This window comes from Centroberyx affinis, unplaced genomic scaffold (genome assembly GCF_046629955.1).
Source record: "Centroberyx affinis isolate AG114_WGS23_722 - 3 ecotype Tasmania unplaced genomic scaffold, CSIRO-AGI_Caff_v1 ptg001464l_1, whole genome shotgun sequence".
NCBI classification, from domain to species: domain Eukaryota; kingdom Metazoa; phylum Chordata; class Actinopteri; order Beryciformes; family Berycidae; genus Centroberyx; species Centroberyx affinis.
Window position 1 is genome coordinate 74,700 of NW_027279933.1, and position 26,479 is coordinate 101,178.

General features: G+C 42.5%; 1 protein-coding gene across 1 annotated transcript in view; it reads left to right on the forward strand.

Annotated features, from left to right (window-relative positions):
- Window positions 1-14,584, forward strand: part of stxbp6 (syntaxin binding protein 6 (amisyn)) — a 70,255-nt gene extending 55,671 nt beyond the window's left edge. The window contains exons 6-7 of the mRNA XM_071526789.1: window positions 9,929-10,086; window positions 12,077-14,584. Of these exons, the coding sequence (XP_071382890.1) occupies window positions 9,929-10,086; window positions 12,077-12,100 (182 nt within the window). The 3' untranslated portion in view covers window positions 12,101-14,584. The remainder of the gene's footprint in view (window positions 1-9,928; window positions 10,087-12,076) is intronic.
- The last annotated feature ends 11,895 nt before the right edge of the window (window positions 14,585-26,479 follow it).

Consider the following 26,479-nt stretch of genomic DNA (forward strand, 5'->3'; position numbering starts at 1 on the left):
TGTGTATGAAAATGCATGTTCATTCTCAGTGCCACAGCATCTGTTGAGCTCGCTGCTGAACCTCGGTCACTGAGGATGTCCAACAATATGCGTCAGATCTGACTCAAAGAATCTGACTGAACTGGTTTTACAGCACATAGCTCAATACAACACTAACGTATCATTGTACTAATGAGTGTGTTTTGACGTACTGCAGTGTGCGCCTGATTGGTCGAACAGCGAGGCTCATTATTTTCAATTGGCTCTGGGTGTTGCCACCCTTCAAAGTAACATTAAACGTCACATTATGAGCATAAACACTACCTCAGTTGTTGTTTAACCGTGATATTAAAACTGTGAGGCTGTGGAAAAACAGTCCATTGAAAACTAACTTAACTTGTTCCTCGGAAAGAACATTAATATCCTGCTGCTCTAATAAGTAAACACAGGCTAATTAAACAAGATTCATAACACAGCCAATTCTCAAATGGATTATGCATCTTTGCATATTACCCATAAGTGGTCATTTCCTGGCTGCGAATGGAGTGTGTGTTACCCAGGAGGTGGAGGGTCCTGGTGCAGATTGAAGGTTTCCTCTTCAGTGAGGAATGCAGCATCCTGGGCGGCTTAATCAGCTATTGATCTGTTTACCCCCCAGCCTCATCTTTTGAGCAACATTCAACCTGTTGTATTATTCATGGAGATATTTATGGAAACGCATCCCAACCTGCCTCCCCCAGGGTGTCTACATCTGCCCCATGTAGGGGGACCTGAGAGGGAAGCAGAGGCCCTGTGGGGGCGTAGGCATGAACTCATAGAGACAGAGAGGTGGAGCAAAGCAGAAAAAACAACAACAAACAAAAAACTGGGGAAAAACACTAGGATGGTACATACTCCTCCTCTGTTTGATTCCTATCTAAACCACGATTCTTACATTGTTAGTGAGACATTTATTTTAAACATTTATTTTGTGCTTTTGCTAGCCTTTCATGATGTGACTTAAAGTCACAATGATCTTGCTTCCTTAATTTTATGCATTTCCTGTTGAAACAGGATATTGGGTCGGGACATAACTTGGGGAGGGATCATTCAAAAGTGTCAACAAATGGGATATCCTTTAGGGAGAGAAAGGCCGTTTGATTTGATGGGAGACCAGGAGTGGGGCGAGATTGTTAAATAGGTGTATATTATGTTATGGAAAATTAGCTAACAAGATGAAAAAGTCATTTAATGTGACTTTAAATAGATTTGATTAGAGACTGGTACTGTCGGAAGTCAGCGGGACCCTGCAAGTACTCGGGTAACTTGTGGTAGACACATTGTAGATTTTTTTAAATTGACTAAAGCTGATTTGTTTCGATAGGGCTGGGTTAGAAAATGTTTGTTTTAGTTTCATGTGGTATGAAAGATAAAGACTGAATTTATTTTTTATCACAGAATCCAATTAAATTGCTGAGGAATGCCTATATACTGTATGAATGACTTGTTTTCAGAGAAGTTCCCTCTGGGCCTCTGGTTGATAAACCAGATACACTCTTCAAAACAGTGTGCCTTCTGTAAAATAAAGACATGGTGTCACATGGCGTCAAATTGCCGCTGTTCCAATTTTTTCATTACTGTACGTGTATGGGAACCTTCTGTCTTCTTATTTCTGTGGCATTGACTCCCCTCCCACTCTGAAAACCATATCTATATTTAACTTGTTCAAACTGACCCTGGTGCATACTATAGAGTGTGTGTGTGTGTGTGTGTGTGTGTGGGTAGTGATGTCAGGGAGGGTAGTGCACCCAGGGGTCTGTAGAGTAGGATTGATTATGGAGTGCAGATGTTGCATATCAACCGCACGCCTCCAGTAGATCTGCAAATTGTACGGTTAAAAGCAAGGGGTTGAATCTTGGGTTCTATTGTATTGTTCTCTTTGGCTGCAGGCAATTTAAGAAATTCATGAATGATTATGAGACACATTGTATAACCCTTGATGTGAATGTTGTTTCCTGTTTGGTATCGTTGTGGCTTTGTTGCCATTATGAATTTACTTCAACCTACAAAAAGCCACTGTATGTGTCTAAAATACTCTACACTTTTAACACCAAGACTCAAGACATTGTAGAAGCAGCCCATGCTGTGGTTATCCTCACCAATGATCTGACAGTGAGCTCTTACTTCTCAGTGTGTGGCTGATGCTGTATGTGATAGCCCCAAAAGGTGACAGTCCTTTGCGACTAAAGGAGCAGAGAGGATGCCAGCCTGCTGCCAAGTTTGTCCACTCCAGTTTAAGTCTCACACCAGTGCAAAACAAATATCATGACGCTGCTCAGGTGTGGGACCATAACTGTGGGGGACTCCGTCTACAGAGTCTTTAGCGATGGAAACCCTCTGAAAACACAAAAGATACACAGTTGGCGCTCACAGACAAGTTAATAAATTAGCAAATTTTATTTCCACAGAACCTGGGCATCATGACAAACTCAAATTGTCGTATTGATACACATGCATGCCAAAACATGGATGTCGTTCTTGTTTATTTGGTTTGTCCAGGGAAGAGGTACATGAAGCCTCTAACTCTCCACTGGATCATCTTGACAGGCAATTATCTATTCTACAGAAGATTGCTGATCAATAGCTCTCTCTGGCTGTGTAAACACACAAGAAATGGCTTGTCACTTTGCCAGTGTTTTGCAGCAGCATGGGATGAATGAACATGATATTAATTGGCCAGTCTCTGGAGCTGTCGCCGGTGTCCCCAAGTGTGTGTGCTGGGGATGTGAAGGCTTGGCATGACAGTGTCATCAGTGGTCTGTGGATGCCAAGAGCTTTCATAGTCTTGTTCCTTTTCCTTTGTTTCCCAAGCTGATTAGATGTCACTACAAGAAGTCCTGTTAACCTGATGGAAAGCTGGAAATGATGACTATACAGTAGTCAGCTGCACAGCCATCCATGCATTGCGGATGTGAATAGCAGCAATATTGTTAAAATCCTCAGATGTTCTCAGAAACTAACATCCTGACTCTCATATCGCAGAAATATTTGATAGTGCAGTACATTGCTGAAACAGTTTGGAGTTGTTATTATGGTGCAAAGACAAAGTGTACCTGAATGTAAAATGCCACTGGCAGCATTTTTATTAAAGCTGTAGATTTCATTCAGGAATGTACATTTTCTTTTCTTATTTTTTGTCAGCATTTCTCAGCTCTCAATTTCTAATGACAGACTAATATTGTCCTGCTTTTTTTCATGCTTTTTATGTTTCTGATCATATTCATGTGCGGTGAAGCTTGTACACGTGTATTCGGTTTTAGATTGAGTTTTCTAGGTGATACTCTTGATGTCTCAGTGAACTGATAATGCAGGGCAATAGACTCCTTTCAGAGCCATATGGGGTAGATGCACAGGCGCGTGTTTTTTGATCCTTGATGGGGCGTGTAATTGGTCTAGAAATAAAAGCAGTATTGCTAAGCTAATTTGGTAATTGCTTTGTTATCAGTGCAGACTTGGGCTGCTGCCCGCACTGTTGTACCCTGATTCCCACCAACTCTCCTGAGCCTTTCTGCCTCACTGGCATTTGTTGACTTGAATTGTTAAAGAAATTTAAAGTGTGTGAGCTAAGTGGATAATTTTTCACCTCTCTGCGTTAGACACACTTCGCTGCCTCTAGTGCAACGGCGTAAAGGTGAATGCTTAATAGAAACATCTGTACCATCATGGGCTCTGTGTGAATTTTGTCTCATTGGGGAGGGTCAGGGTCTAGTCGGCTTCAATCAGGCGAAAACAAACAACCTGCTTGAATGTGGGCTGAGTTTCATAAAGCTCTCCACTAACATGTCTAACCAGTAGTATCACAACATAAAATGTCCATTGTTTTACCTAATACCAACTAGATGATTAATATAACAGTAATCAGTACCACAATTGCCCCACTGTTATACCGAACTGAATCAACAGTGCTTAACCTGTGATTTAATAAGTAATTCTGTTGTGTCCAAAAACCGTAACCTCTCTCGACTAATTTCAAAATTATTTCATTTTCTGAACACCAAAACTGATAATGACTGTTGATATTTTCTCATCACAGAAGACCAAGCTGTAGATTCAGTCGTTTTCCGTTGCAAGGTCTATTTGAACAGAATGAGGAAAGAATTGGTTGCACACCACAGTCATCTACTAAGACAAGGTAAGACAGAGGTTTACAAAGCTTCTGAACGTCGCCGAAAATAACGTCCCCTTACTAACAAGCGGTGAGTTCCCCCAGCGATCAGGAGTGAAAAAACGCACAGCATTATGTTGTTTTATTTGGCCTGTCAGAGACTTCAGTGACCCATGTTGTCATTTTGAGGGACGGACATAGTTACCATGTACACACACAGAAGCCCTGATCCTCTGTACACACCCAGTGTGCAGAAGGTCATTATTTCCCTGGGATGTGTTGTCACTGTGAGGGACCGGTACATGCTGAAAGGGGTTTTAAGTTTACATCCAAAGGTTATGTGAGTTATCTTCACTGTCCTCACCGCTCACTGACAGACTGTCAGAGCAGACACACTGACTAATACTGTGCAGAGGTAAATAACATTTTGACACGCAAGGGCAGTACAAAGAGTCCTACTTCCTTCATGGTCTCAATCTGTACTACTGCATGATTTTCACAAAATCAGATTGAAGCTACGCCCGCATATTCAAGACTGTTACGATGGAAATTATTGGTTGTTTAATGCATTGTGTGATGCTGACATTTATCTGCTGATTAAAGCCACTGCGAGTAGACGGTACATGAATACCTAGTAGCTATTTGTCTGTCAGCGGTGGCGTGGCTCTGTGGTACATTTAGGACAAAATGTTCCATGCTTGTCCCCATTAGTGTCCACAGTGTCTTGCTGAAGCCTTTTTAACTACCACGACAGTGACTAAACTAAAGGGCAACTGAACAAGCTGGGTCAAGCCTTTCTCCTCATGAAAAAAATGTCAGAGGCAGAGTGATCTCCTTTCTTCACATGGTTCACCAAGGGGTTGGAGGAGTCACTCAGGCCAAACCTCCACTCTACTCCCAAATAAATGAGAATATCTTGAGGCTACATCAAAATGTGGATGAAAAGAGAATTAACAGTAGTGGGCTGCTGCGGGTAATGTCAAGATTTGCATGAATTAAACTGCAGGATACAAAAGACCCTGTGATATCCTTTATGTTATTAGCCCAATTCCAATTTCATTTTTTCTCATTTTATACATCTTCAATGCATAATTAAATTATAAACTGTTAACTAGGACCATTGATACTGAATGGCATATTTTGTTTAATAGTTTTGCCCTTTAATTTTATTGTCTAGGCAACCAAACCTTGCAAAATAACCTGCATACCCACAATAAAACTGAACTTAATGGGTACGGTAAATAATAAAAGCATGTGAAGCCAGTATTGATAAGGCAGTATCTACTTTTTTCTTTTTTTCTTTTTTTTTCATTCTGTTAAATCAAAATACTGGTCAAAATATTACAGACATCAGAAAGATGAGGAGAAGCAACATTCAGATTTATTAAAGGATAATTCAGGTTATTTTTAAACCTGGGCCTTATTCATTCATTGTAGAGCTTTAAGTACCTCCTAGTTTTTGCTATCATCATGATGGCAAAAACTAGGAAAATAAGGCCCAGGTTGAAAATAACCAGAGTTATCCTTTAAAGGCAAGTGTCAACTGCACACAGACTCTTTCCCTCTTGTTCTCATTTTCTGCTCAGAACAGACCAGGGGGCCGTTACTGTGCCTGTAGGATATACAGGCAAAGCTATGAATTGGATTGGGATCACTTAGAAAATCCTTGACATAATGCTTCATGTGTTTCGTACTGCAGCTGGTTTTTAAGAAGAATAACAGCAGACCAAAGCCCTCTGGCAATATCTGGTTAATATGTAGAACTTTTGATGGAGCTTGTTAAAGTGCAGATAAGTAGGTGCTTGCTAATACTTAATAAAAAATGTGTAAAACATTCTTTCCCTTCATACACCCACACAGTATGCCCTACAGCATTATCCTGGTACAGAATTAATATGGTAATTTACATTGTCAGACTGAAGATCTTGAAGGCACTGTAGTGTTCATTTCTTGGTTGCATGGGCCTTTCTTTGCGTAGGTGTGTGTGTGCGTGCGTGCAAACTTAATCTATCCCATATGCTTTGAGAGTGAGTGTGAATTGGCAGTCATCATCTCATGTGAAGTGTATCTGACAGGTTCCTGTTGATAATCATCAGCCTATTCTCCTAGCGCCACAGTGCAGCCTGTAATCTACTGATTAGAGCAGAACTGGAAAAGGAGGGGTTGAGTTTCGAATAACCTTTCCCCTTCCTTTTTATGTTTGTTTTTGCTCGTAGTTTCTATTTTCTGGAATATTTTGTTGCCAAAAAACAACAACTTTCCTTTTGTTCAGTTCCCATTGTTTAAAAACCCCTGCCCGATTATATTGATGTTGTGGGGTATAGGAACAAAATTCCTCCTGCATTGTTGAAAGAGGCGTGTCATGGATGTAGGTTTCGGCCTTGCAGGTCATTCTGAATCACTGCGTGAATCCTTCACAAAAGCAGCCTCTCTTAAACCTGCAGTAAGCGATATCAGACCTGAGAACCAATCCTGAAACTAATGTGTGCTATGTGGAGATTTCATTGAGACAAAATTATATGAATCAATATCCACACACACAGGCCAGCTGTGTTGCTGTTTTCACCTCTTTTCTAAAGCTCTTCCCGGTGCATTTAGTAGCTTTTACTTTTTTTTTAAACTAGCTTGTCTCCTCCCTCTCTGTTTAAAAGCCCCCTCACCCCCTCCCTTTCCTGAAAAAAATTATTGTAATGGTGGAATCGATTAGCTAGGTTTCTCTGTAGTAGGCCTCCATAGTGCAGTGGATTTGCTGTGCTTTATTTACAAATGTGTTGCGGTTTCTGTCACCCTCTAGTGGCCTGAAAATTTTGCTTATTGCAGCTTTAAATTTCTCAGTACAATAACATCAATATGTCATAAGAAATTTTCAACCCCCACTTGATAAAAACGTTGACCATTTTTCTATCAGTGAACCTCCAACATAACATAAAAGAACTGATCACCATTGATGACTGTGATGGCTGGTTAAATAAAGTCAACACCCACTTTTAAGAAGTTAAAGGGTCTATGTGGAATTTCTGGTCCAATGCTGGCCTCTATCGTTCAGCGTTGTCATTGCAACAACACTCTACCTTTTGTACTTGACTGTTTTAGAATCAATTACAATGAACATTCTGTCATGTTTTACCAAGTTTTTTTGCGGAAAAACCAATTGCCAGATTTGATTTCACTCACTACCAATCAGGAACCTCTGCTGATATTTAGTAGTCATATGATGCTTCAGTAAAGCAGAAATATTACACATTTAACCTTTAAGAGACCCTACTTAATGGCCCAGGGTTTGAATCACAATGATGGCACCGTCTAACTCTAATCTACTCCTACACGGCTACATTCAGTTCCTGATGCTGCAGCTGCTCCATAAGAATGGCTCCACCCTGCCTTCTCTGTAATTACACTCACCGACGGGGAAGCCCACGCTGCAGCCCATCACAGAGAATGGAGAAGAAAGGCACTAGAGAGAGGGAACGGTGTGTCGTTGAATAAAAGGAGGAGATGTTCTGTGGGTGGATGGGATCGAGAGGTAGCGAGGGTGGGGGTTTTGAAGAGGATGATGGGAGTATTATTCCCGGGGCTTCCTTGCAGGAGGAGAGGATTAAGAGGAATCTGTCTGAAGGTGAAAAGGTCTTATCCCTCCTGGAGGGGCCCTAGAGCCTCTCAGAGAAAGTGTTTCTTTTCAATCTTTTTAAGACAGAAACAGAGCAGGAACCTGCTTTGGCCTGCGTATACCAGAACAACCTTAATTTGTAAAGTATGCACATTACATGAAATGTGCTTTGACAATGGATACAGAGGTACAAAGTTAATATTACATTGCTGCTGCAGTTGCTGCAGAGAGAGGGGATTACTGAGTATTACAGCTGTCGATTGAGTTCTAGTGTGCTGTGGTCAGAGTCCAATAATTTGAGTTCTGACCAAATGAAAAGGAAGCCCAGTGAGTATAAGGGATATCCCACCATTGGTTATTGTGAGGCTTCAGCTCCAGATGTGTCTGCCTTGTTGATTTGCTCCCCTTCTTCTGGAAAGTTAGATAAGGAAACTTTCACTTCCCTGGACCGCACTCTCACACAGAGCCTGCAGGGACAGGCAGCTTGCTGTCTGTGGTCCATTTAGTCTCTCTGGGAAATGCACTGAAGGAAAAGCCTTGTAGTTGTGTTTGTGTGTGTGTATACTGTATATATGTGTGTGCGGGTGTGGGTGTGAGCATGCATATATCCATCTGTGCGTACGCGGCACGGGTGTGCCTGTGCACAGATTGCTTTGACTTTATCAAGTTAACTTCTTTTGAAGGAACACCAGCTGGCTTCCCCGTCTGCTTTTGGACTGTCATATAGCCCACTGCAGTAGAGCTGCCCCAATTATCTGTCACTCAGCCTACCTGCCTTGATGCCACAGGACATACACCCGCTATATTGCAGGTCTCCTGTGGGAGAAGATGGAAGAGGGCTCGTCAAGTCTTAATACAGTCAGCACCTTCTAGCTCTGCTCTATCTGTTCCCTCTCCTCAAACTCATTTATATCTAAGGATATAGACCTAGAAAAAATAAGACTTCAAATCTGTCCTATTTTCCCACTGGGTATCTGTATTTTTTTTCACTTGTCCACTAAAGCAGAGACAAAAAGTGTACAGTGTAGTTGTAAATTGCAGAGTATGATTTGAAAAATTCAACTGTATGTATGACCTTCCTGGAGTTCCTGGGGTGTTCGTCACAAAATTAGGACCCCAAAGTGGCCTAATGGCCTAATTATTCAAATGGCATCGATTACATAGAGCTCTGCTGTGATTTACACTCCGGTGAGAGGCATATATTGTTTTCCTAGTTGTCAGTTTTGGTTTTGTCTTTTTGTTACGTTGTGAACACTGTGGCACCAGTGTGCTCTGGTGAAGAATGGGTTGCTCGGGACCTTGGCACCACAAGCTGAAAGTCCCCATTGTCTTTTTTTGGGCAACCAAAGGTAGCAATTGCACATCAGCAATAGAAAACAACTTCAGAAACAACGCAGACGTTTTCCCAATGTGGCACGCTGCCCTCGGATACATCTACATAAAATGAGGGATTATACCACGCTGGAAAACTGCCAGTGTATTGCCGACAAAGAGAAAGCGGCAGGGAGATTGCAGCTCCTAGTCCAATTGTTAGTGTAGTGCGTAACGGCAGCACTCCCCGAAGTGCTGTAGATTAATGGCTTGTCGGAGGAAACATCCGCAGGGCTGCCAGGGCTATCCAAAGAAGATGTGCTCTCTGCCTCATATCCACAACTGCGCCTCCAGGGGAACCTATACAGACAAGCACATGTCCTCCCTTTATTACACTATAGTTTAGAAAAGAGGAGAGCGATGACGGAGCTGGCACCACAGGTTCAAAATTTAGGGAAAGCGGCACTGAATGTCACAAAGAATGATATGGCATATTAAAACTCAGTGTGTGATGAGAGAAGAAAGATGAGAGGTGTGGCAGGTGCGGACGCTGCATACTTCAGTTTGACATAGGTTAATTTCATTTGATCTTTCTTTGCATAAAATCAGCTTTGGAGAGAAACTCATTAGCCACCTTCCCATGTTGTCCCTGATGGAAGCCATTTGTTTTAGTTTTTTTTTGTTCTCCACTATTAACACTCATGCGTAGGGTCACTGATTAAACTATCACCTAATTTAACAGGTGGATTTTGTTAAGTGCTCACTTGTTGCCTGTTCAGGAATCATGATTTCCTTCCCTGTTGTCTGTTTTCTCCTCTCTTTACTCCACTTTTCGTCTTCACCCATCCTTCCTCTGCCTGGCTCCCTCAACCCTCCCTTCTCTCCAGGTAACAGTATACTACACTCAGCAGCAGACAGTGTGACGAGTGCTGTACAGAAGGCCAGCCAGGCCCTGAACGAGCGTGGCGAGCGATTAGGTCGGGCCGAGGAGAGGACTGCAGACATGATGAACAGTGCTGAGCAGTTCGCTGTCACCGCACACAAGGTGAGACGATATGTTAGCATGATACATTACCATGCATAACCTCACGGTGGGCCAATACATTTTAATACAGCATGATGTATTGCACTTCTGACTTTTGAGTCCCACCTCATGTTTCATATAAATGAAATTCCTAGTTGGGATTTTAAAGTCACTTATTGACTCAGACAAAAAGATCAAACATTTTATTTAAACCTAAGGATATTTAAAGGAGTTGCTTTATAGTGTCTCCAGTCTCCCAGCAGTGGTTCTCTCTGCTCTGGGAAGATAATTATGTTTTTCCTCCTCCTTCGTTTATTCTCTTTCGTAGTTCTACTCCATAGGGTTTTCCTCATCCATCCATCCCTATCTTTGGTATGCCAGGAAGACTAATCACATGCTGCTTAACAAGGCTATTAGCATAATTTGATTTTTACTGCAAAACGAGTAAAAAAAAAGGCGAATATATTGCTTTCCATTTCTAACGGGAACACCTGATTGTGATCACCATTGCTATCTTTCTAATAGTATTCAGTATATCACACACCCCTGTGTTTGCAGCTTGGCTTCTCCAGTAAAATTAGCCCACCCTGCCACACTGTCTTGCTGTTAGAGTACAGGCTCCACGGCGGATGGTAACGTGCCATCTAAAGTGGGATGCCAATTACTTTATTTGTAAAGCGATCCTCTACCTAGTGCAATGACTGTTTTGAGTGATGCACAATGCTAACCAGTGATGGCGGTCTAATTGAAAGACATTTGAAGAGCTTAGCTGAGCCCTCTCACTGCTCACAGATGAGGTTCCCCACTGTGCTGAATTAAAAAACTCAGCAGAGACAAAAACATGCCTTGCCTTTCTTGAATCCAGGGGAGAATGACTGTAGAACTCCCATGAAGAATCACTCATTGTCAAGCGTTTCTCTTTTCAACTCCTGCCATTAGCTGCTTGATATTGTGGGATATTTAACTCATCATTTGGCTTGCACATTAAGTCAAGACTCATACTGTAGCATGTCTGAAGCCCTGGATTACAGACAGCAGTTAGACTTACACAAGGATAAGTACGTTATTCATTCTGCTGATGGAATTAACAAGACTTTCTGCACTTCGCCCCTGACTTTTCTGTCCGAGAGCGACTTTGAGGAAGACTTGATACTCTGCATAGATTGTGAAGGATCCAAGTTTCCCTTCTTTATTATGCAAGTGATCTGCATGTATTACAGAGGCACCTCTGAACACTATATCTTAATAAATCATAGCCAGGGGGCATTAACGTTAAGCATCTGCAGTACTGTGTTGCAGTGGGTCACCTTGCCTCTCTCTGCTAGTTCATCTCTACAATCCCACTTGCTGTGCCTCACTTTGTGACAGCAGCCCATTTAGGAACACGGTTCACTTTCAGTTGAGGCCACTCCCGTCTGTGCTGCTCTACTGCCCCCACTTGTTAGATCTGTAGATTTCAGCTCTCCTTTATATTCCACAACAGCAGAGTCTGTATCCAGTCTGTAGTTGTGTGTGGGTTTGTGTATACGTGTGTGTGTGTGCATGTCTTCCATCGTCACGTCTCCATACCCTGTAGCTTTGAATTAGATTGGTGGCCCTGGCCATCTCTCTTAACGAGCCTCCAGCCAAGCCCATTAGAACCCTCGTTAATGAGATAAATGAAGTCTGGATGCCTAGTCATTGCCTTAATAAAAACACCAGGACCCCTGGCTGCCTACCAGCGCCTGTGGAATAAGCAAACCCTAACAGCTATTTCTCCTTTCTGGCACAGTTCTGAAATAGTCAGATCTGTACCCTACATTTCCCCATTCTATTACTGTCAGTGCCAGCTACTGTACTTTATAGCTCTCTCGGGGTGGGTTGAAGGAAAAGAGTGATCAATTGAGTCTACTTTGTTGTTTCTAGCTGGCTAGGATTTTGCTGATGAGGTAATTTAAAGTTACATTGCCACTCCTGGATGGAGAAGCTTTCTCACTGTATTCCCACCCCCACCCTTCTAATCTCTCTGCAGCTCGCCATGAAGCACAAGTGTTAGACCATTGACAAACCAACCGGGCGGGGGGTCGCCAATCGCCAGTCGCTGTACAGGAGATGGATTCCAGATTTTATTATTTTTAAAGATTTTAATATGATTGGTATTTGTTAACAATGTTAACATTTTAATTGTTTTGGGTTATTTTATTCCTGTGCATCTCGTTCCTAATGTGATGATGAGCCTCGGCGAGCAGACGGGAGGAAGAGAGGGAGAGAAGCTACTTAGGACAGTCGACAGAATGTTTCATGGCTAACTCCTTCTCCATTTTGTTTGCCAAAAAAGCTAAGCTTTCTGTGGCAAGCCACAGCCATGACTGTGTTTGATAACCATGGTCACTCAATACCCTTCCTCATCTTTCACATACGCGCACCTGACATGTGATCATCAGCTATCTCTCGAAGACGAGGAACATCTCTTCTCACAGGTCATGAATTGGTTCGAGGTATCTGTGAGCTGATTCACAAGTGACAAACCCTTTCATGGGTGTCACAGGTGAGGAATCGGGTGGCAGCGTTCCCAGTGAGATGAGATGCGCACAGGCGCACACCACACAAACCTACCTGAAGATAGCGCATGCTTTTCTATCTAAACTTTGGCTTACACCCAGAGAAATGTTTTGGAAGCGCATTTGAGAGAGTGGGATGACAGAAGAGATGAATAGTCACATGGTCGCCACTCACATGGAGACAACAACACGTACTGTGCCCTTGAACGTGAATAAAACCAAAATGATTCAGTATCAGTTAAATGGTTTCTCATCTCCTTTGACCGCTTGGGCATTGTACTGTTCAGATAGGTCTGTTGTGTCTATTCATTTCAAGCATTACTGATACAGTATTAGACAAAAGTGATTAAGATATTATTTCATGAACTGCTGATGAGAGTGACTAGAGAGTGAATTGATTTGAGTGACACAGTGTGTGACAACAGTGAAATATTTCAGTCCTTTGCAAGAATTGTCTACCATACAAAAACCAAAACCATATGGCATACCATTGGCAAACATTTTCGAAAGTGTACTTGAAGAACTTTGTTTTGAGGATAAGCTTTTTCGGTATAAAAATTCATGTTAAAGGGGGGACAATACAGTATTATTGTAAACCAGCTTCAGCATTGTAAAAAGCATACATGTAATTCTTCTAGTACTATTATCAATGTCTATAGAGCTAATTTGTCCCATAAACGTGAAAAGTTTTGAAATTACTCCTGGCTGTATTTCAACTTTGATCATTCAATAGTCATACCTTGTGCTTTTTGTATAATTTGGGTTGGTCATAATGGTTGTATTCTGATGTGTATACTGACAGATATCGGACAAAACGTCCCCAATAGCAGCAGCAGCAATGTGTAGTAGTTTTCTTGTCGTCGGTGCTTACACACTGACTGTGTAACTGTGGCTTCCTCACTGGCAAGATACCACCCTCACAATGGAGATGTATTTGATTCTTACTTTTATATTTTGAATTTTATATTTCATGATGTTACGATGAACTGACAACCTTACCTTGCAGAGCACTGTTGAGTTCATAATGAAACGTTCCAGTTGCCTAACTTCTAGTCTGCTTTTAGTCCTCTCTCTAACACTTTGGATGTTCATTGTTTTAATAAAAAAGATATTGAAAATGAATTTGTATTATGCTCAATGTCCTTTTTATAATCAGCTTTAACACCACCTACTATCAAACAGCAATGGAATCATAACATGCGAGTTGATGATTTTGTTGGGTGTCCTTTTTTTGTCACAGTAATTGTATTTGTGTGTTTTCACTAATATTGACGATCCCTACTTGACACCAAGTAAATAGCCTAGACTTTATCTCAAGGGCCGTTATGTCTGTCTTTCTGTCTGATGTGCGCACACTTCATGCTTCAAAAATCCTCATAACGTAATGATCTCAACTCGCCGAAATACTGTTCACATGTAAAATACTGTTCAATCCATAATCAAAAATGGTTCTTTATTAGTGCCTTTTGAAGTTAACATCTCAGCTCAGTCGGCGAATCAATTTCAAGCTAATATTGTTTTGCTTTTTATGTAGCAACCCAGGGTAACACTGCCTCAATGGATCAATGAATAAAATGCGTGGTTAGATTTTAGATGAGTTACAACTGAATAAAATGCTTGGTATTGTTACTTGATTTCATATTGGAGTTTATATTGGAGAAGAGAACTATGAAAGACGCCACAGTATGTAGAAGTAAGATGGCAAAAGTGATGGATGGGTACTGATGAAGGTTGTTCTTGGTAGTGAAATTTTGCACATTTAAATGTGACGAGTCATATCTGTTCCTGGCTATTTGATCATTTTAAATAGGTTGAATGTTACTTGCATGCTCATGTTTGTTATCTGTCTTGTTTTGTCAGCTTTCATTTTAGTTACCAGTATTACATTGTGTGTGTTTTCACATAATTTATTTTGGATGAAGAAAATTTTGAATAAGCAGCAACATTGGAGTTTTGTCAACCTACCATAGAGGATTGTGTACATCACTTAAATAATAATAAACGTTATACTTCTGCAAATTGTCCAAATTAATGTTTTTTTCTCCCAATACTGTGATGTTTCTTCTGACAATATGCCTGACAATTAAAAACAAATGGAAGGGATGAAAGGATTTATTCTGGGATTCATAGCATTCTTCAGCTTTTGCTATCTCACTCTTCTGCCTATTAGTAAATGAAACATATTGGCCAGACCAGAATGAAACGGCATACAGTACAGTTGCACTGTAGTCCAAAAGCAGGATGTGCCATTATAGTCTAGAAGCACCACAGCATGTGATTCTCCTGCTTTACCTGCAGAGGGCAATATCAGATAAAGCAGCAAGTCTTGATGAGTCACTGTTACAATGTTAGTCTCAATAGAATATTGACAGGAATGAAAGTTTAAATTAGTTTTCTTTAGACTTTTTGAATCATTGCTCATCTGGGGTTCCCCTATTGCTTCATCTATTACTGTTCATCTGAAATAGTTTCAAAGTAGTTTCAAAGTAGCAAATTCAAACTAAGTTATAAGTGTGTGTGTGTGTGTATACTGTATGCGCATTTGCATCTCATTCCAGGTTGCAGCCAAGAATGTGTTTGTGGTATAGTGTAAGTGAAAGGAAAAACACCAAGAGGATTTCCTGCCATGTTATATGCAGATAGGTCTAGGTAGAATCTGTGAGCATGAACAACTCTTACCCAAAGCTATGAACCAGGAAACAAGACTCAAATCTGTAATGTCACCTGCAACAGCTGTTAAACTGCTCTGATGACAGTATGGGAGGCTGATGTCATGGGCTCATAGAATTATAAAGCTGTTATGACCAATTTGAGCTTTGTTTGAAGTGCTAATGTGAAAAATGTGTCCACATTCCAATACGATTACCTGGACTCCTGTCACTGTGTCCACAAGTATGTTTGCCATTCACTGTCAGTGGAGCAGCTCCAGGTTTATCTCTTGATGACGTCCTCAAAAGAGGCTTGACTCTTGTTCCAAGCTTTGGGAGAGACCTTCCAAATCAAAATGTAACTTTCCCAGATCATCAGAATACATAAATAGTGTTTTGTTAATGCTCAATTGAGTTTTAGTGTTTTTAATCTGGTAAAAGATTAAAGGGAAGCTCCCTTCGTTTGCAGTTTTCTGTAATCCCATGTTCCACCCTCTCCAACCAGACTAACTAAACTGCTTTAGTTTTTGGATGACGTGTTTGTCTTCTGTCAAGATGCCAGGTTGAATTTAAGTTCCCTGTTCCCGTAGATGTACAAATCAGATGAAGTGCATTCATCAAAGTGTTGTTGTAAAAGGTCAGTTGATAACATTTAAGACTGCAAACCAGATTTCATGTTTTAGGCTGTTTGGTTATTTTGAATAACCTGCAGCTATCTCCCCTTAATCATTTATAATCAGTTTAATGTTGATCAATTATATGTATTTATGATAATAACCTTGTATTGTGACTCATATTTAGGGACTCTGAAATCCAACATTTGATAAACGCACATTTCACACTGATTACCAGCAACGTAAACAATTAAAATCATGTACATCAAGCACATGATTCGTATAGTTATTCATTCACTGAATAGAACTCATTCATGTTGTTCTATTCATCATCAGATCAGTAGAAACCACTCAGTGTGGCACAGCAGGAGGGAAGCAAATGCCGGGCCCAATCTCTGATAAAGACTTCAATTTGGGTAGCAGAGGCAAGCGAGCAGAATGGATCTTATCAAACCATCTATATTATCTTCTCCCTCCCTGCCACCTCCTAATAGCACTTTAATCCTCTAATTAATGATGCGGGTCAATCTGACAAGCAAGAGGGCAGTGTGTTTAGTAGCAATGTAGAAATACATGATCTAGCTTTACTGCTGGAGAGGGGGAACTAAGTACCTCATAAAAGCCCCATGCGCAGGACTCCGCTACCATAACTCACTCCGCCAACAGCCTGTGAATCATCCCTCGCTCCGTCCTAAAACCTCCTCCTAATCTTTCAGCTCTCCTCCCTCTTTCCCTCCCCGCTCTAGCTGCCACTGAGATCCCAGGCAGTACTTTATGAGTGAAGCCTCTACTCCTGTCCTCAAATGCAGCACAGCCGTCCTGACTTATGTCTCGAGACCTGGAAGTGAGACTTAAGCTTAGCTGATGTCATTATTTGACTCCAGGATTGTTACTTGCTCCACTGGAGTGCTGGAATAGAGTAACACTGCAGTTTACTACCTTTTTTTTTTTATTTCACCTGATGCACCAAGCACTGTTAATGTTATTTCCCATACCTTTGTACACCACTGGAGGGTGCACTAGCCTTGTAGAAAGACCCATCTGTTCGCTAGCCACTGACTTTATTGCCCAGTACTGTATTGATTAGTAGAAGTGATTATTAGTGTGTAATTTCAGTGTAATGTATGCATTGATCGCAGCGTGCAGGTGTGAATTAGGGGCTGATTGAGAGCTGTTCAATATCTCAGTAATTGCTGCAGTGAATATCTTGACAGCGGTTTGAGTTACAGTGGGACAGACGCAGGCAGCTAAGCAATGAAACTTTTCCACAAGCTGCTGACAGAACACAATAAACACTAGTAGGATCCATGAATGAACATATGTTGAGAACATTGCTATGATATATGCTATATATCTATTTCGTTACCTCTAAAATATAGAGGATCCAATCTAAAAAAAAGTATTATTTTGTCAACCAATGATTTAAATAATCTGCTTTTTCAATAAAAAGTACCTCTAAATTTTGTGCTAGAAGTCACTGTCACAAATGTTGCATTTTTTTGTGATGAAACTAATATATAGCTAATTTACCGTATATTATGTTTTCATACTGTATGTTGAAGGATCATGAGTATGGTGATGTACTGCAGAAGCCTGTGCTTGAGTGATTTTAGCACACAGTCCACACGGCTGGAGAGTTTGCCAGGATATTCAGGTGTCACCTTGAGAGGTGCATTGAGATTCCTGTCACCCAGAGAGCGGGTGTCATTTCTTCAGAGAGGCTCGGTGGCTGGCTGGCTGGCTGACCAGCCTCAGGGCAACTTCTTTTTAATCTGCTGACCTCCCCGAAGCTCCGCAGGAGTGATTACATGTTACACCCACAGGTGAGAGGCCGAATGCATTGGGACTGCACCTCTCTATTTCTCATTATCACTTACCACCGCTCTCTGTAATGATTCCTTATTAGTCAGGACTGATTTTCACCTCTAGTCAAAGTTTAATAACTGCAGCAGGATATTGCCTGTGCCCCTAAGGTATTTTGGAAAGCAGGTCCCAGTGAAATGTGTTTGGACTGGAGTTCTGGTTTGAAGTACTTTGTGGACATTTAGTTTTGAGACTGATTTCCCACAAGTAAAAGTACTGTTTAAAATTCTTCACAGGGTTAGGATCAACTCTATCTCAATACAGTATATATGGTATAAGGAAGGTGATGTAAAGTGTAAGTAAGAAACTTGTGTGTGTTTCCAGGAAAACACTTTTCCTAGTTATGTGTCACTGTAAATAGGGTATTACAAATGAATAATGCATGTATAATAATGACAAGACCGTTATGTATTTCAACTAAAGCTTAATTTTGGGCAACAACTTGACTTAACATGAAAATCCATTTTAGGGTAGAGTTCATGTTATCCCAGTGATCTTGGACTATTGGACTATCTTATCTCTATATTTTTGTATGGGCCTCCAAAAAAAAGAGGAGAATCATGAGTCCGAAGTCTGATATCATCAAACGTCACTTTTTGGAGCTGCTCCATTGACAATAGGAGACCAACTTTGTGAACACAGTAACACTAGACTGATGTTCCAGGGTCATGAATCCATTTGCTGGAACACAGAACTGTTAGCAATACCATCAAATAGAGTAAAATAAAATCCTATGGGTCAACATAATTAGCCATAGCCTTCCATTCATCTCACTTTGGAAATGTCCTGAGAGAATGTACCTGTTGATTGAAGTCTTATTAGGATAATGTAAATCTTTCTTGGATGCATTTTCCCTTTAACTAATAGGTAGGTGAGTATGCTCAGTGTGTGTGTGTGTGTGTGTATGTGTGTGTGAGAGAGAGAGAGAGAGATCGAATCTGTGTGTTTATGAGGGTGCACATGTAAGAGAGGGAGATCTGGGGAGGCGTAGGAGTGTGAGAAGGGAAAGTGAGAGCGTTAACACGGAGAGAGAGACTTTGAATATGATGCATGTGTAAGGAAGAGAGAGGGATTGGGGGAGGTTGGGAAGTCACCTCGGCGCCCTGCCCACAGTGACTTGGCAGATGTGTGGCGAGGCGAAGTGCAGAACAGCTGCTTGCTCTAAATCGGGCCGCCCATCCTCCCCATTCTCCCCTCTGCCTTTGAGTTCCTGTGGAGTGCAATGTCAGCCATGCTGGACTCATCATTCATTATCCTAATCTTCAGCCACCTCACATCCTTCTCTCTCTCTCTCTTTCTCTCTCTCTCTCTCTCTCTCCCTCTCTTACTCTGTCTCTCCCCCCTGCTGCATCCTTCCTCATCTTTTTCAGTATCAGTCCTCCCTTTCTATGGAAACAGGTGTATATTTTCATGTCCGTCTTACAAGGGTGGGACCTACGTGTGTGTGTGTGTGTGTCTTCACTCTCTTGGTGCATGAAGTTCCAGTATGCATGAGTTGTGCAGAATAATGCGCAATTCCGCATGGATTAGGGGCAGACACCCAAAATAGTTTGTTGTGTCTATTAATAAATCCGGCGGGATATTTTGGAGCTGGAGGGTAAAAGCATGGAGGGGCATCTTCTCATTTCACAGAGCGTAAACACACCACCTTAAGCTCCTGGTGGAAATGAAACTAGTTTCAGGAAAGAAAGAGGGGGGGGTGGAGGAAATAGATCTGCAGTGACCCACTTCCTTGTGGACCTTTGTGTCTTATGTTCACTATACAGTGTGTATAAGACTGTTTATTGTTTCTGTAGATCTGTGTATCATTTGGGGGAAATTGAAGGGGGGAATTGCCGTATCAACTTTTCCAGAATATCAACTCTGGCTCATGACATGACACAAAGAATATTGTGAGGATTTCTATGTGTAGAGACTCTCGCTGATGATTGCCAGCTTCGACCAGTCTCTACACTACTGGATTGCTTTACGGCATGAAGGGAGATCGTTTCACAGCACCAAACAGGAACAGAGCGTGTTCTTTCATCCACAAATGGAGCTAATAGCTTTCAGAGTTTCTCGCCAATGGCAGACCACAGAACGAGTAAAAGGCCTAGGGAAAATCCTGTCTCTTCAATACAGTGAAAGGGAAAAACCTTTAAACGAAGAAGCAAAGATCCTCTGCAATAGGAAGCAATGGGGTTTATCACTAACAATGCCACTGGCGTGAGATAGAGGCTACAAATCGTCTCTATAATTGTCTCAATAATTATAATTATACCAATGTATCACAATTAACTTGACAATGATAAATTGATGTCTAAGTGGTCCTAATATTTTGTACACTGAAAATGTGTGTGTGTTGTTTCAAAGCTATCACTTAACGGCCACTGAAAACATCTTGATCCCAAATCTGAGTCTCATGTTCTGATGTGGCGTCATTGATCCTTCAGCCCGCTGCTCCAGTGTATCCAACTGGTACTATATTGACTTGACTGGGGAAACAGATTGGCTGCGAACAAGCAGTGACATACAATCACTCCCCCTTCTGGGAGCGCTCAAAGCCCCTGCCCAGTAACACACAGAGGCTGATCATGTGAGTCCGTGAGCCCCTTTTGAAGGCATATATCAAATAGGGTGTTCCTCTGGTCCAGTGCAGATGAATACAGGTTTTTTTACACCAAAATGTGCTGACCTGAGCTGAACTCTGCTTTCTTCTCATGCTTTCTGTCTGGTGGTTTTAGTGGGTGTGTCAAAGATACGCCCCTGTGGCTCAGAATAGCAGGATAACAAGGCTTGGCCTGATTTTGAGGTGGAAGACGGGGGCAGTGCCAGGTGTGGTTTGAACTGCATCTCTGACTCCATCTTGAGTCTCTATGATGGTTTAAACTCAAAAGAGGCACGATCCTGACCCAGCTCATCTCGGCCCTCACAGGTTATACAAATCCATACAAGTCATATCCTGTGCCTCCAATCATACACATTATTTCACTAAACAGCCAAATGAAGAGGGACAAGAGGGATTAGATGCATTCACACACACACGCACACACACACACACACACACACACACACACACACACACACACATACACACACACACCTCAACATCATGTCATTGTGTTTGACGGATGGCAGGCCATTAGTCGTCCTTACATAGATCAGCCTGCTCTAGTCAGCCTCTGTTTACATTGATCTGTGGCCAGAGGTGGGTAGACTGATTAAATTCTGCCCTCACTCTGTGTGTGTGTGTGCGTGCGTGTGTGTGTGTGTGTGCGTGTGTGTGTGTGTGTGTGTGTGTGTGTGTGTGTGTGTGTGTGTAGAAGGGAGGGGTCTTCACCACAGTCAGATAAAACATGGTCAATCTCGTAATTCTCTGATATGGCAGATTTTATGAGCGTTCGCCTCACTCCTACTATGCGTGCTGTAGACATTTTGCCTTTGATAGCTCAGTTTTCTTTTGAGGGGGTGTTTATATGCAATATGTTTTCACAAGTGCCTTTGATATCTCTGTTTGCCTTTTGAAGGATAGCCCTGTAGAAACTATGGGAGGAGGGCCTCTGATCCTATAACTCCCCCCTCAGAGCGAGCAGGATATCAGTATTCCGACAACACCCTACAGTTTTGCAGTGCAGGCTGCGTGAAGCCTCTAAATCACGCCGGAATATGCAGGGAGGGAGAATTCATAACAAAATCTGTCACTAGCTATTTGTCTATGATACATCACCGCAGCCTTGTTAATATTCTCCAAATTCCACCAGAGGATTGGGGGTAAGGGGTGGGGGGTATGGAGGGCGAGTTTAGTCTGGAGAGTTTTTTTTTTTTTTTTGCTGTGTCTGAGCCGGAGGCAACTGCAGCGTGAAGCAGCAGGAGTTTGTATCTGTCTCTCTATCGACTCGGGAGATTTATCTTCTGGGCAAAGAGGCGGTCGCCCAAAACCATGTGTATCAGCAAAGTAACGGCAGCCGTGGCACCGACACTGGGGGGCAGCAATTAACGTGAATTAATCACATTGATTTAGGCTCCATCTCCCCTGGTAAGAGCTCTGTCTTTCTCTGCTGCACATTCTCACACTACCAGGCAACGCACACATACACACACACACACACACACACACACCCCTAACCTGTTATTCATACATGACGCTGGTCCTGACCAGGTTAATAGGCAGCTAATTGCTCCTTTTCACCTCTGTCTCCAAGCAAGGAGAAAGGGCCTTTCCACCACTCAGGCTGGAGAAGGAGTCCTCAGGTCAACACAGGTCAAATAGATTAGGGGATGGTGCTTAACTACTAACATATAAAATGCTCAAGACTTTCATCATTTGGATCCACAGATGTGGAATAATAATTTTTCCTGTATAAATTAAATACATCATAGTGATACATCATTGTGGATTTGGGGTTTTGTGCCAAAGCATGATACCAGTGTTTTTGTTTTGTTGGAATTACAGCTTGTGTACTGGTGTAGGATTTTCACCTCTTACTATTTTCCTTCCTCGCTCTTCTCCTTTCCTTGCACTTGTCTCTTCCGCCCAGAGGTTCAGTATGTAGTCCCACAGACAGCCACTGAGGGGCACTGCAGCTTAAGATGAGTCCGGTGGAGCGGAGGAACTCGGCTGAACCTTTGGAAGAGAGGACCGGCCGCGACAGCGTCAGCTGCTCACTTCAGTGCCAGCTCCTAAAAGTTACCCAGGGTACCTAAATCTGCTGAGCTGTCTATTCCTCTCTCTCCTCTCTCCACCGCAATACGACTTTTCCACCCAACTCCCGCAGAAACTTTTTTATATCTCTCTCTATCCTTCCTCTTTCCCGCTATCCTCCCTCCCTCGTTCCCCCGCGCTCTCTCTACCCCTCCCTCATGCTCTCCCTCTCTTGCTCTATCTCTCTCTCTCTCTTTTCTGAGAGGCATCAGGTCCAATCCAGCTGTAGTCAAATATTCTCTAATCCCTCTAATTCAGTTAATCTAATTTTCTGGATATGGTCACACTGCTGATCTCCACAACCGGTCCTGCACAATCTCTCTCTCTGCGTCCTGATTTTCTGCCCAAAGCCCCTGGAGCCTGCACTTCTCCACTTTTCCTCCATATTACTTTTAAAATGCAACTGATTGGCACTAATTTGAGCTGGAGGCGGTTTACACAGTTCAATATTACAAATGCTACTCGCTGGTTTTAAAGGGGAAATTTGATTTGAGGTAAATTTCAGCCTTACCTTACATGTGGTTGAAGCAGCTGTGGTAGAGCTTAGTGTGTTCATGTTCAGATTGTATATGTATGACACTCCCCATCAGTGATTGGCACCAAGCCACTGAATGATTCATCTTCATGTTGTATTCTATGAGGAGATGAAAGACGATTAGGAAATCCGCTTTGAGGCGGTGATATTCCATATTCTAGTGATTAAATCAACATTGTGCAAGTCAGCTGCCTTTGTCAGGGTCAATCAATGCCAAGTAGGTTATGATTGGTGTGATTCGGTGAGCTCTGACTGACCAGAATAGTCTGGAACATGTACTTAAACAGCATCTAATAATATAGGAGAGGCAGTAATACACAGTATATTATGTATTTTAGCAGAGAATTCAACATTGTACTAGTCAGCCGTCTTTTTCAGGGTTTACCAATGGAAGGGGGTATAGTATAGGATAGTATAGGATAGTATAGTATAGTATAGAAGAGTATAGTAGAGTACAGGGAATGCAGTTATATGTATATCCTATATTTTCGCAGGTAACTCAACATTGCACTAGAGATCTGTCTTTGTCGGGGGTAATCAATATCAAGGGAGTTTTGATAAATCAATTGGTTTGATTGAGTGAGTCCTGACTAACCTGAACAACCTGAACCTGGAACTTGTATTTCAGCGACGTCTAACAGTATGGGCCTTAGCAAGAGCTGCACAGAGTCTGAACTGAAGCCAGTTTCCAGCAGACTCATTCAGTATTCATTAGAAGCAGCCAGTGTACGGTACATGCGTGTTTTAGGGATTACCAAGGTCTATTAGCAGATAAGAGGGACTTTCTCTGTGGAATCGCTGGAGATAGGCTATGTAGGTTAAACATTTCGTGTCCCAACACTCGCTTTTTAATCGCATTCCCGGGAAAGCTCAGTGTTCTTCGCATCTTGTGGTCCATTTTAACATTCCCTCACAGCATCACAAATGCCATTTGTTTCATCATGCCTTTCTGCTGTCACTCTATACTTTGTCTCCCTCTTTCAGGCTCTTTCACTCGTCAATCTCTGCCTCTATAGTAGCTCTCCACTGCAGCAAATCTCTGTGGTGATTTTCAAAAGAATGAAAGCATTTTATCCGCATGAAAAATCATTTTCTTTACGCGTCCTCCTTTAACCTGTTATCATGTAAGGGTACAGAAGGGGGGAAAAATCCAATTTTGCGTGGGGGGCAGGAATGGTGTCAGTCTCAGAGAGGGGATTAGGGCCAGACCGACCAGACATTCACAGGAGCTGCTGGGGGAAAGTGGGCCGAAGGGGACACACCCTCATGTCATCACTCACCGTCTGGGTGTTTGTCCTGCCTGACAGCTGCAGAGAAAAAGCCCGTTCTATCCTTACATCTCTCTGTCTGTCTGTCTTTCTGTCTCCCTCTCTTTTTCTCTTCTCTCATTTTTCTATTTTCCCCTCTCTTGTGCTCTCCTTCTCATTCTCTCTTTTCATCCCACCTCCCCAGTTCCCTCAGCTTTTCTCTCTGTCCACTCCCCCGGCCACCCGTGGCCCACTTGTGGATTTATAGGTCAACCGTCTGACAGTGACAGGTCCGACTCCTCTAATTCGATCCCAATGGGTGCCAGGAAAATGAGTTACCTGCTGCATCTCAGTTCACAAAAATACAGTAAGTCACTGCCTGCTGACTACTGGGCTGATGTACTGCGAGAATGTAATCTTCAGGAGCTCTGCATCCTGAAGTGTCATGAGTAGTGAGAGGGAGGTGCCCAGGATGTGTCTAATGAATAGGAGAGTAAGTGGGGGAGAGAACCCTGTGTCCGGGAATGGTCTAATTTGTGAAGGCTAATTGGACTTGAGCAGTGTGGCAGTGCTGATGTGTCCCTCCGGTGGTCCGCTGTGTCTAATGGCAGTTTAGACAAATCATGGCACCTAGTTCTCTGTCCCTCTAATGAAGCAGGCATAATGATGGCCTGGGATGGATGAGGCCACTTGCATCACTCTGTCGAAGACCCTTTAATTGAGTTTCTTCATTTGCCCCTTTTTCTGTTTCTCCCCCGTCTGTCGCTCCACTTTTTTTTCTCAGCTCTAGCGCCGTCCTCAGCTGCCTTTTTGTGTTCGATCTGTCTTCTTTTCCCCGGTGATACGGATGCGTTCAGGACGACTGCAATGCAGCTGAAACAACAGCAATGGTCTACTCCCAGATCAGACAAAGGGAGGGTGGCTTGTGGAGCAAGCTCCTGTCATCCAGGCCTGAGTGTGGAGGTTTATAGAGCCACCGTGTTGTCAGGAGCTGGATCGGACCAAGCCGGCTAAGCTTGTGGGTCGTCTGCCGGGATGACAGATCCTCAAAGAAGCGCAGAAGAGAAAAGCCTTGCTCCTGTCTCAGCATGGGTACAGCACTACAGAGAGAGAGAGAGATAAAAAAGAGAGATAAAAAGAGAGAGAGAGGGACTGAGAAACGCAGAGAAACTTTAGCAATAAGCTTTCAACCCACACTAAAGCATAGAGCTCCAGACATCCACAAAGAGAATTATTCATCATATTGATAGCACATACACACACATGCACACACAAACAAACATTCCACTTTTTTACGTGCTCAAACATAACCCAGATATAACACACCCGACTGTGTATCATATTAAAAACAGAAATATCAGCGAATCAACCTGCTATCATTAGGCAAGTTTGCACTATTCTCAGCTGCCTTATATCCACTGTAGTGTCTCTTTAGTGTCCACTCAGCCTCCTGCGGTCTGTGTAAGCAGGCAGGACAGGTGTTTTCCATTCGGCATTATCCTTTTATTCCCCATTGTTCTCACACCTCACCCAGGCCCCACGCCAACACAGCAGGTTAACCAGTGTCATCCAATGCCCACCATGCGTCAATGAGGTAAATATAACACTGACTTTGAGGCTTTAGATTTAATCCAAGTGCCATGAGGGAGCATCCTCAGTTCTGTACCAGGAATAACATACAGAGGATGAAAAGAGGGGCTGGGTGTGAGATGGCAACAAAGCATGTGTGAACATAGCCACATATATTATTGGTTGTGTAACTGGCCTTCACAGATTTGAAGGGTACAGTACAGGCTTTGTAGACTCAACAGTACAAATGGGATGCCCAGACTTAAAGCTACACTATAACTGCATGTTGGCAAATCCAAATGGCAGTAAGAGGTAAATCCTTGAAAGTTTTTTACTGCCCTACGCATAAATCATGTGAGGTGACATCAGTAAACTGCACACCTCCTGTTTACCAACCTGGCCAGTCTGTGATCGCTTTATACCAAAGGACAGAGAGGCAAAAGATCTAATGTTGGTGGATGCAGCTTTCTCTGGACAGAGTGCTCACTCGCTGCTGTTTTGGAGACAATTTGTATTCCACTCATTTGATTTGTCACTTCTACAAAAATTAATAAAAATCTTGCCTTGAGTTTCAGTCAAGACACCTTTCTGCTGAGTCGGTTTGGGTCCTAGTTGGGTGATCAGCGCTGTCTGTCAGTGTCCTGCTGCTTTGGATGACAGACAATTAGTGGCACTAGAAATGGCTGTTGAAGCAGACCCATTCCCCCTGAACTCCCT